The following is an 11798-nucleotide window of genomic DNA, read 5'->3' on the forward strand; positions in this document are numbered from 1 at the left end:
CCACTCCCACTCTGAGGCCCCTGTGATGCCCTCTCTCCGTCCAGCCTCACGCAGAGAAGGCCCAGGCTGCAGGTGGTGGGGAAGGATGAGGATGGGCTGATGGGTCCCCCAGCCCTCGGAGGACAGCTTTCTCCTGAGGCCTCAGGAACCCTGGAGCCTCCCCTGGAGGCCGCCTCTGGGCGGTGTTGAGAAAGGGGTGCCTTCCTGAGGACGACAGAGAGGGATGCCCAACTGGGTAGAGGGGGCCTGGCCCCTGGCAGGATGGGCAGGGGCCACTACAGGGGCCAGCTAGAAGCCAGGCTCAGCGGGGGAGGGGTGTGCAGCAGCCGGGAAGTGCCTAAAGGAACTGATGTCATGGGGTTAGATAATTCTAGAGAAACGGGCAGTCGGGGGGGGGCCCACGATCTCCTCCCAGTCACAGGCCTGCTGGCTTTTACCCTGACTCAGTGGCCCAAGGGGCAGGACTATGCCACTGCTGTTGCAGCTGCCTGGCCTGGGGCCCACACGCGCCTATCCCTGTGTCTCCATCCTGGGCATGTGTGTCCACTTCCAGGCCCGGGGCTCATTTGTGAGGGTGGGATCACTGAGTGTCCCCACCTGTGGGAAAAGGCCCTTTGTGCCCCAGGTAGCACTCCAGGACAGTCTCCCACAGTAGCGAGCCACACTCAGGGCCCCTTGGGGTCTGGCCTGGTCCCTATTCTAGTCTTGTCTCCGACACCCCCAGATGGGCCCACTTCGCAAACTCCTCCACCCATGCGGAGCTCCCCCTGCACTGCTGCTGCTCACTGGCCAACACTTGTGCCATCTCCCTGGTAAAGCTCTTTCAGGACTTGGCTCGACCCCACCCGGAAGCCTTTCCTAAAGCTGGGAATAGCATCAGCCTCGACTTATGTAGCCCTCAGCACTGCCTGCTTCATGGGGTAGCCACATCTGCCTCCCCACCGGTGCACGGAGTGTCTGCTTCTTGCTTGTTCCGTTCTTTTATTCAACAAAACTTCATGACTCCCGCTCAGCCCAGGCCTGAGCCAGGCACAGGGGAAGGGGTGAATTACCCTGGCACTGCCTCATGTGGACACTGACCTAGGTTGCACGGTCAGGGAGTAGTAGCTGGGCTGGCCGGGTCACGGTGGAGTGCAGGGAGTTAGGATTGGCTGGGTCCAGGCAGGAGAAGGTCCCAGGGGGGCACGAGTGGGCTGAACTCTGAGGGGACCACCCTTGGGGGAGCCCTCTGGCCTGAGGGGCACTCCATATTGCTCTGTTCCTGGGGGCCAGATGGCCCTAGCCCTGAAGCTTTGCAGGTCCCCTGCCTCATCCCCCTCCCTCCAGGGCCTACCCGCTTTCCTTCTTGTCCCCAGGTTCTCTGGGCTGCTGCATGGAAGTCCCAAGACTATATCACTGGCAGCTTCTGCAGGTGACTGGGGGTGACATGGGGGCTGCTGAACAACTAACCCCAGGGGAAAGAAGACTCCTTATGGCACGGATGGGTTGTCCAAATGCTTTTGTGGGGGTGGCTGAGCCAAGCCTGGGGGAGCTCTGTGCCGGGGGTGTCTCCGGGGATCGCTGCCTCTGACAGGTGGGCTCCAGGCCTCTCATGCTGCTTTCCACTTCCACAGAGACCCTGACCCCAATGCCCGAACACAATGAGGTTGTCTACTCTTCCATCGCAGTGAAGGAGGCGCCGGGCCCCCCAACCCTGCCAGCCCAGGGATACAGGGTGCTCTATGACTACACGGCCCAGGTGAGGCTCTCACCCTCCCTTCCTCAGGCGGGCCAGGTCTGAGCGTGGTCACACAGAGAGGCACGTGCCCTGGAAGTGTGCTGGGGTATGTGCCCTTAGAAGAGCAGCTGCCACTGTGTACCTGTGCTGAGCAAACGATGAAGGGTATGAGGGCCTGTGTCTGCCTAGGTGTGCGTGCAGGTGCAGGCGCGCTGATGGAGGCTGCGGCTACCTGCAGGAAAGGGTCTGTGGGTCAGCCTCTGTGCCCTGGGGTTGGGGCTGTGCGTGCCAAGAACAGGCCATAGCCAGAATGAGCCCCTCAGCTGGGCCCGGGTTGGTTTTCCGAGGTCTGTGGGGACAGAGGATGGTCAAGGGCCACTGGGCAGCTGTGCCAAGATCCTTGGGAGTCCAGTCTGCTCCCTGCTTTGAGGTGAGGGTTGCAGAGCCCCCTTAGTCCACCCGGATCAAAGGAAAGCATGCAGACTCCCAAAGTCTGGTCCTTGGCTGGCAGGGGGACAGGCCAAGAGAATGAGAGTGCACTCGCATGACAGGGGCTGGCTCACCAGCAGCGGGGAGGCTGCATGCGGTGGGCCTGGAAATGTGTGCAGCATGGTGAGCACACCTGACCCTGTGTCTGGAGCAGAGCTGGGGGATGGGGGCAGCAGGGGGCAAGTGGGGAGAAGAAGCCCCAGGGTGAGGGACACCTACAGTGACAAACCAGGGAGGGCGGGAGGCTGAGTCCCACAGATACCCCACCCCCTTCCTGTCTCCAGAGGCCACCCTGGCCCAGAGAGCAGCTTCGTCCTGTGGCTCCAGGAGGCCACGTGTAGCTCTGAGGACTCTGCCCACCCAGGAGACAAGCTTGCATTTACTGCCTGGGGTGGGGCGCCAACCAGAGCCCAGCCCCAGCCCCCCCAAAGCGGCCCTTCCAGCCCAACGCACTTTTGTTCTCTTGCCCAGAATTCCGACGAGTTGGATATCTCCGCTGGAGACATCCTGGAAGTCATCTTGGAGGGGGAGGATGGCTGGTGGACAGTGGAACGGAATGGGCAGCGTGGCTTCGTCCCTGGTACCTACCTGGAAAAGCTCTGAGGAAGGGGCAGCAGCCCCCACCTGGACCTGCCCTGCCTCTGGGGCCAGTGGTACCCCTAATCATTGCCCTGGCCTTGCTGGGGCCCCAAGATGGAGCCTGTCCCCCAGGATAGATGCTGGCAGCTCCCTGAGCTGTCTCTCCTGCAGGGAATAAAGGAGTGCATTTTTATTCCTTGGTCTTCAGGGGTCCCTTTTGCTCTTCTGCCCCCATGTCCAAATACCCCGACCAAAATGAGGCAAAGGAGTGGGGGAAGAAGTCTGGGGGTTGGGGGGACAGAGCTTACTTACTTTCAGTGTCCTCACGGAGGCCCAGTCCAGTCTGTCCTGAGGTCTGCTGGTGGGGAGAAGAGCCTGGCCCCAGTTTGGGAACTCCCAGACTGTGAGGGAGACACACTCACATGCGGGCAAATGGGAGAAGGCTGCAGGGGTTGGGAGGACAGGGTGGGGCGATGAGAAAGGGCTCAGGAGACCTGCAGTGGGGCACTAGCCTTCTTTGGGGCAGAGGGACTAAAAAGGGGTCTTGGAAGAGCAGCAATAGACAAGGCACAAAGAAGAGAAGAGCATCAAGGTGGGATAAATATGGGCACACATATTTAGATATGAAGATATTTAGATAGAAACGCCTAGAACATTCTGGGGATGAGCCAAGCTCAGTCTGGGAAGGAAACAGGCAGTGGGTCCCCTGGAGGTGAAGGGGCCATGGTGCAGAGTCCAGGAAGACAGGCTTAGCACCTCGTGGGTACAAGTGATCCTGTCGCCCACCCCCAGCTAAGGCACAGGGAAGCCACTGCAGCCAGTGCTGCAGACACGGCAAATCCCACCCAGGCAGGGGCTCCAGAGCCCATGCAGGCCGGCTCTGGGCCCTGCGGGGACGACTCCTCTTCTGTTCTACATGCTCTCAGGCCTTTCTCTTTTTTGGACCCAGGCCCCTAGAAACACAACTTCCACTGCTGGCCAAGGCCTGCCAAAGCCCTGCTCTGGCCACAGAAGGCTCCACCCTTGCTGAATTAGGATTAGGTGTGAGGGAGAGAGCAGTGCGAACTGATGGCTTCTCAGTCCTGGGCCTCCCCCTCACTCGCCTGTGGGAGCCCAACACTGTCAGCACAAGGGGCCAGACTGCAGGGGCAGAAGGGGGACATGCCATACTTCTCCACTGCACACACCTTGAGAAATCCTGCTGAAAGGGGTTACTGTCCCCTGCAGACCACCCTTCTCTAGAACTGTTCCTTTGCTTGCTCATTCGTAAGCCTCTGTGGTCTGCCCCATGTGAGAGCAAGAGGAGTAAAGCCTCAGTCCCTTGCTTTATTCAGGGAGCTCTTGACTCAGTCAAGAGACCAAGCAGCCCAGTAAGTTAATGACAGTACAGGAAATGTCCTGAGATTGAGAGCAGTCATGAGATTGAGAGCAGTCATGAGACTTCTGGGAATAGGTGACCCAAGAAAAGCCAAGGAAACAGGGAGGCTATTCTGAGAGAGTAAAGGGGGGTTCCCTTCTGCTCCTGCCTGCCTGCAGTAGTCTGCCATGGGCTGAGAGAGGGTTCATGTGTGGTGGAGAAGGAAGTGAGGGTCAGCACTGGAATCTCCAAGGTCCAGGACCAGAAGAGCCTCTGGGAGAATCTAATCTGACCTCCTGCACGAGGCCTGCCTGCCCTGCCCAGGACGGGCACTGGACACCGCGTACCGCCGTCAACGTCAATATTTCTGGTGACAGGCAGCTTGTGGCACCCACGAAAGCCCGCATGCCCAGGCAAATGTTAAGTGCCACGGTAACAAAAATGAGGCCTCTGACCAAGGTCTGTACCAGGCAGAGGGCAAGGAGGGCCCCTTAAAGGGGGCTGTTCCCATGGCCCCTGTAGACTTCCAGCCGTGCCTCATCTTCCTCAGCTGAGCAAACAAGTGTGTGTGACTAAGCAAATATGGCACCTGGTGACAGAGGGGACAGGCTTTGTTCTTCTGGGAGGGAAAATGCCTTTGGAGTGTAGCCTCTCCACTTCTCAGGCGCGGACACCTCACGAGTCTATTAAGCAGTGAAAGGGTTGTTTCCGCCCAAGTACTACTCATGCTGGGGCAGGCAGGGGTGGAACAGCCCAAGGTGGCCTGGGGCAGGGTAGGCCCCTGGAAGCAGGACTCCAGCTGGCCCTTCGCTGGGTGTCACCCACCAGTGCTTCGACCACAGGATGTGTGGCAGATGGGGTAGGGAAAGGCTTTGGGCTTCTGAGAAAAATCAGACTGAGGCTTAAATCCTTCTGAAAATGTCCTTTTCCCTTATAAGGCATATCCTACAAGAGAAGTGACCGAATGCCCTGACCCATCTGACGTTAATAAATAGGGATGTTCAGAAATAAAAATGTAATCTTATGCTTGGTCTTATACTCTGGTCTGTACTTTGCAGGACAGAGTAGTCAGTGTATAAAGGCCTATGAAAATTCTTGCCTGGGATGGCCACGCACGAGACCTGACTGACCCTGTATTTGATAATGGGGGCAAAGGGTGCTAAGATAAAGGGGTGCCTTCAAAGAGCTCACTCATTCCAGAGAGGGATACACAGATGCCATAATCCCTCAGACACAAGGCAGACAGCAAGCATGGTGAGATGGGAGCAGGCCCAGGTTAACCAACATAGAGGTGATGGTGGCTCGTCTGGGAAGTGACAATGGGGCTGCAGAACAATTCTGGAAGGACAAGGGAAGCAGATCAACAGGACTTGGTAACTTATAGGCTGTAAGATAGGAGCAGGAAGAGGGGAAAGGAAGGAGGTGAGGAGCGACTTCTGAGCTGAGCCAGGCCTTGAGGATGGACAGGAGGCAGAGCAGGAGGCAGAGAAGGGGTTAGCAAGCAGGGACAAAGCCTGAGCAAGGGCCCAGAAGAGGCAGGGCAGCCGAGAAGACTGCCCACCAGGGTCAGGTGATGTATGGGCAGCCAAGAGGTAAGAAAAAGAGAAAGTTAGGTATCAGTGCTTTATTTATCCTCTGAAAATACCTTGTCATCTTGATTGAGCATTCCATTCGACTGCATAGATTTTTTTAAAAACCTTTGGCCTAGATATTTATCTTCATCTCTCTGACAGGTGCTGCAGTGTCTACGGGCCCCAGAGGGCACTTGGGTAATGAGTGTTAGATAACAGAGCCTGCGCTCCAGTCATTCAGGGAGTGAGAGAATGGAACTGAAAGCAACTTGGGGGTCACAATTCATCCCAGGGAAAAAACCCACAAATGAATCTGAGTCAGATTCATTGCCTCTGCAGCATTCTCCACTCTGTGCACCAGGCTGGTCAGAGCTTCAGCGGCTGTGAACCAATCAATGGACCAACAGCCCTCCCAGCAGAAGAGATGGTGCCAGACAAAGAGGGGGCTGGCATGTGTGTAACTGGGGGTACAAATAACTGTAGCCCTCTTCCCAACAGAGGGCTGCTCAGACAGATGGAGTGGGGAGGGTAGAGAATGGCGCCTGAAGTCAGAACATCAGGGTAGAGCCAGGCCCAGCCTTCCCTGTGTGCTCTTAGGCAAGCTGCCATTTCTCTGGACCACATTTTCATCATCAGTAATACAGGTGCAATAAGCCCTTTGTGTAAGTTGCTAACCCCATAAAGCTCAAATTAGATAAAACCACTACCTAAAAGCCATTTTTAACAAAAAGGCCCACTACTTCTGAATCTTGGCTATAATCAACAGCAACCCTGGGCTTGGCATAACCATCCTCACACAGCATGCCATCTGGAGAGCTGTGATTACACCAGGAAGTCCCTTCCAAAGGTGACAAGGAGTCAAGGAGAAGCAATCCATTATTTGGCCAAACAAGATGCACAGAGGCCCAACACCTAATTCCCATCACCTTCCCAGAGCTATTCCCAGGCCCTGCGACCTCAGCACAGGAGAGCCAGCTCCTCTGGCTGAACCAGGATGTCTGCCTTGTTCCCATCCTGGCGTGTGAGGCAGCAGTACAAGCCCCGAACAAAACTGTCACCAGCAGGTGGACACCAGCCTCCACACGTTCTAAGGGATGACTTGGCTTTCAAACTGTGCCCAGAAAACCCTGCTGGGGGCCGACGGGAAGAGCGAGGGAGCCCCGCTCTACCTCAAGCCCTACTCAGAGAGTTTACGTAGCAGACAAGCAGGGCAGTTACTAACAAGTCTTTTGAAAATGCTCATGCTTTGGCCTCGCCTCCGACAGACTGAAACCAATTCTCTGCCTGCTAAGTTTGAGCATAAATATTTTAAACATTCTCCTGGTGATTCTAATATGCAGCCAGGGATAAGAATCTTTCGCTAAAGGGCTCTTCAGCTTAAAAAAAGAGAAAAACAAAAATCATATTCTTATGGCACCACAGTGTCTTATTTCAGACACTCAGGGGCTACTATGTGCCAGGTACTGGAAATGCAAAGATAAACAATTTCTCTTCTATCCTATTATTATAACTTCCATACCTACTTTCCTTTCAGCAAATAAACTCAGGAGAGAAAGACCTGTGTGTGAGTCCATTTCCCCACCACTAGTGATGCACTCAGCACTATCCAGAAAGGTGTTCAGTAGGTAGACCTTAGGGTGTTTCTACAAGGTCACAAACACCCTCGGGAGACCTCAGAGACACTGCAATAAAGAGTCACCCAGAAGATACAAACTTTTTTCAAGAACCCCTGGATGCTGGACACAAGATCAATGTATCCGAAGTGCAGGTGTTCCTACACACCAACAATAACCAGTCAGGAAACAGATCAGGAAGATTAGCTCACACACCACAGCAGCACCAGGCACTGAATTTCACGGAAGAGTTTCCTAAGTAAACAGCTCTGTAAGGGAAAAAAAAACCCACTGCTAACAACCTATCAAACTAAGCAGATGACAGAAACTTGGAAATCCAACAGACACAAATGATTGAGGCATCTTTGAAAACATCCTGGGCCTAGCTACTAGTCAAAAAATACATATTCTTATCTATCAGACTGGAAGAAAAATAAAGGCTGATAACACCCAAAGTGTCAACGAGGATAAAGGGAAATGCATTTTCATTTGCTAGTGGGAATATAAACTGGAATAACCTTTTTGGAGGGCGAGTGGATGTAGCTATGAAAAACCTTCACTGTGGCTTTTGGTCCAGAGTAAACCCACTACAAAGACTCCATCCTTGAGTCCATATAAAAATGCACAACATGGGCGATGTAAATGCTTTGGAACCAGAGAGAGGAGGTGGCTACACAATACCGTGAGTGTGCTAAAATGCCACTGAACTGGGCACTTTAAAGTGGTTAAGTGAACACTGTGAATTTCACTTTAATAAAGAGTTTTTAAAAATTAAAAAAAAAAAAAACTGAAATGACTCACAGTAGGTGTATGGAAGTATTCACTGCAGCAAGGCTGGATTCCATCTGAATGTCTGCCCACTGTATGCTTGTTAAGCATGATACTAATATATCCATGGAGCTAACAAAAATGTCAGAAGTCTACATTCTGATATAGAGTACATACGATGTGGTGAAGAAGGAAAAAAGACCTTGTAGGACAGAATTCATATATTAGTGAAAAGCAAAACTAAACCCCACCACCAAATCTGGTTTTATATATGTAAATAGTCTGGAAGGATACATACCATTGCTATACTTATCTACCTCTGGGTACATTTTTCTTTAGAGATATGTTACGATTTACATTTTTTAAAAAACTGTTACTTTTGTAAAACACACAAAAAAGGGAGGGGAACAATTTTAAGAGTAAGACAAGCTCTGATAGGCTGAGAGGCAAAGACACCCCAGTAGTAATGAGCACAGGTTGGGCCAGGGACCAAGGCTCCTCAGAAACGGATTCCAGGACTGGGCACCAGGGGTACAAGAAGAGCCTGGAACATCTTATTAAGTCAGAAATTACAAAAATGTTCAACAAAAATGTCAGGACACAGAAAGCAACCTCAAGAGGCTCCCAAGTGGCCAAATGTGGAACTATTTGAGAACCAAAAACAGAACACAAAAGGAAAATAAGATCTTCTAGACCACTGGAAAAAATGGGAATCCATCAGTCCATAACAAATATAAACAGATATATAAAATAACTGGGGGGGGAAGGGAGGGAGGACGGACTGGTAAATTAGGAAGGAGTGCCAGAATGGAACAGTGTTTTACGACCATCACAGGAAAGATGAAATCTAAAAAATCTAAAACAACAATCATCAGAAGAAAGCCTGAATCAGGTCAGACTGCGATCTTCGCTAAACCACGAAGGAAGTTTGATGAGGAGCAGGATAGTTAAACATTTCGTCTTATAGTAGAACGTCTCCAGAAATGGCCTAGGTTGTAACTCCACCCTTCAGAGTAGAAACCACCTTAACCAAGTGTGTCAACCTTGCCCTGCGTCTCCCTTCCTTGCCACGCTGGGACATTCCTCTTCCGCCAGCTAGCCAAGAGGGGCCTGTGAAGAGGATGGCCCAGCTAAAGGAGATTGCGTTTCGGTCTAAGCATTCTCCACAGTGCCAGCACTCTGCCCTCCTGGCTCGCTGCCAGGCACCTCCGGGCACTCTACCCTGCGGCATAGGGCAGGCGGCATGCTCCTGTCGGAGGCTGGAGCCTCAGACTTGCAGGGCCCTGCTCTAAGTTTCCTAGTTCCTTGTCCTCTCTCTCTCGACCCTCTGGGTGGCAGCTGTTTCCTACTAAGTTGCTTTCGGGCCTTTTTTTTTTTTTCCCTTTAACCCTTTCATAGTTAACCAGTCTTTACCACACTCAGCAATCGTTTCTATCATTTCCTGCTTACACTTTTCCCCCCACTGGGCCCTGAATGTTACACCAGGTGATCAAAATAAACATCCCCATCGTGGGCCAGATGACACTGTGTGCTCCCGTTGTTACACCCTGAGAGGACGCATGACATGGGTAGTGCTCCAGCCACCTGGAATGCAAAACCTAATCTAACCAAGAGGGAACATCCGATAAACCCAAAATGAGCAGCAGCATTTAAAAGAAGGGACTATATTCTTCCAAAATGTCAATGTCATAAGATTAAAAGCTATGGCAATGTTCTAAATTACAGGAGACCAAAGAGAAAGGACAGCTAACTATAACACCTGGTCCTTGACTGGATCCAGAACTGGAGGGGAAATGGTATAAAGGATGTTGTGAGGTCAAATGAAACACAAATGGAAGGTTTAAGTATTGTATCAGTGTTCCATGTGCTCAATTAGAATATACTTATCCTTAGGACATACCCACTGAAGTACTAAAGGCCATGATACTGGTGCAGAGAGAGACAGCACATGCAAGAACACGAATGACAGGGTAAGCAGGGCAAAATGTGAATATGTCAATCTAAATGAAGGGTTTTGAGGCCGCCTTGGATGCATCATTCTTATTCTTGTAATTTTTCTGTAACTTTGAGATTATTTCCAAATAAAATTAATTAAAAAAAATTTTTTAAAAGCCAACAAGGGAGCGCTGGGGTGGCTCAGTGGGTTAAGACTCTGCCTTCGGCCCAGGTCATGATCTCAAGGTCCTGGGATTGAGCCCCACCATCAGGCTCTTTGCTCAGTGGGGTGCCTGCTTCCCCCTCTCCCTCTGCCTGCTGCTCTGCCTACTTCTGATCCTCGCTCCCTTTGTCAAATAAATAAATAAAATCTTAAAAATAACCAAACTCAACGGGATATGGTTGCAGTTCTTAGCTTCACTGCTCTCTGGAAGCTCTCAAGGATCTGGGATCCAAAGTTCTCTAGGTGATTCCAATGTGCAGACAATGGTGGGGAAAGTGGCACAGCCTGAGGGCTCATCCATTAAATTCAGACCAAAAAAGTGGCTCTTTTGCCCTCTGAAGAAATAAGCACTGGGGAAAAGAACTTCAGGGTAATACAAACTCCTAGTCCACCATTAAAGGGAGGAAGCTGTTCTTTTGCCAGGCAAGCAGAGAATGAGTAAAGGAGTGTGTGGGCATCTTGGGCAAGTTCAAAGGGTAGACTAGAATGGCCTATCTTCCCAAAGCAATTTCTTACTTTGGAGGCTCAGTTCTGCTGAGGGCAGAAAATGCTGAGGGCAACCAACCTCAGTCCAGATCATCGCGCACTCCAGCTCCAACCTGTGACGGGGAAGCCACAGAATGATACACATATAAAACCGGAAGGGGGAAGAAAAGAAACAGGGCTGGAGGGGAGAAGGCACTAGTGAAAGGTTGTGCGGACAAGCAAAACATCCCTGCCTGCTGTGCAACCTGTAGAGGGGGGATGGGTCAGGGGACATATCAAACCATCTGTAGTTCTCAAAAACCATGACTTGTTTTAGTTAATTTCCACTTTATGAACAGGAGTTAGTTTTTACTCCTCTCTCAACACCTCCATTTTCAGGCAGGACAGACTTGCATAATTTCCCCCAAAACTGACAGATCGAAAACAGAACGTGAACCCATACCCCTAGATGTGGTCCTTATTTACTCCCTAGCTCTGTTTCTAATTCTGTTTCCTCAACTGACTGAGCCAGAAACCTGGGCCTCATGCTAGACTCCTTCCATCCTCTCCCTTCTCACTGTCCCACGTGCAACCAGTGATGGAATTCCACCACCCTCCTCCCCACTGCCACCAACAGTGCCCTACTCCAGGCACTCCCACTCTCCCCCAAACCACGACACCCACACCTCACTGAAGCCCAGTCACATTCTCTCCAATCATTCTCCCTGCTGCAGCCACAGGGACATCCACAACACATCCATTGGCACATACTCGGCTGCCTCCATTTTCTGGTGATCTTGTACCTTCACAGAATGTCATGGGACACTCTAGAGGACTTGTGCTTTGCCACTTCAACTTCTTTTCCCAGCCCTGTATTTTAAGCTCCAGGAACAATAAGCTACTTACAGCTCCCTGCACACTCCAACCCATCTCATACTCCTGTGTATCCTCTCCTGCAAAGCCTATCCAAACTCTGAGTTCAGGCCTCTTCTCCAAGAAGTTGGCCTCTGACCCCTCTGGGTACCTCCTCTGCACTCTTTTGTTACTACAATCATGTAGGGAAATTATCTGCTTCTGTATC

General features: G+C 51.7%; 1 protein-coding gene across 5 annotated transcripts in view; it reads left to right on the forward strand.

Moving 5' to 3' along the window:
- The window catches only part of PSTPIP1 (proline-serine-threonine phosphatase interacting protein 1), a 59182-nt gene extending 56201 nt beyond the window's left edge, over nt 1-2981 (forward strand). For all 5 annotated transcript variants that reach the window (XM_045070498.1, XM_045070499.1, XM_013059410.2 and 2 more), the window contains 3 exons: nt 1356-1411; nt 1614-1738; nt 2678-2981. In XM_045070498.1, the coding sequence (XP_044926433.1) occupies nt 1356-1411; nt 1614-1738; nt 2678-2809 (313 nt within the window). In that variant the 3' untranslated portion in view covers nt 2810-2981. The remainder of the gene's footprint in view (nt 1-1355; nt 1412-1613; nt 1739-2677) is intronic.
- The last annotated feature ends 8817 nt before the right edge of the window (nt 2982-11798 follow it).

The sequence above is a fragment of the Mustela putorius genome, unplaced genomic scaffold, assembly GCF_011764305.1.
Source record: "Mustela putorius furo isolate JIRA1106 unplaced genomic scaffold, ASM1176430v1.1 tig00003972_pilon_pilon_pilon, whole genome shotgun sequence".
NCBI lineage: Eukaryota > Metazoa > Chordata > Mammalia > Carnivora > Mustelidae > Mustela > Mustela putorius.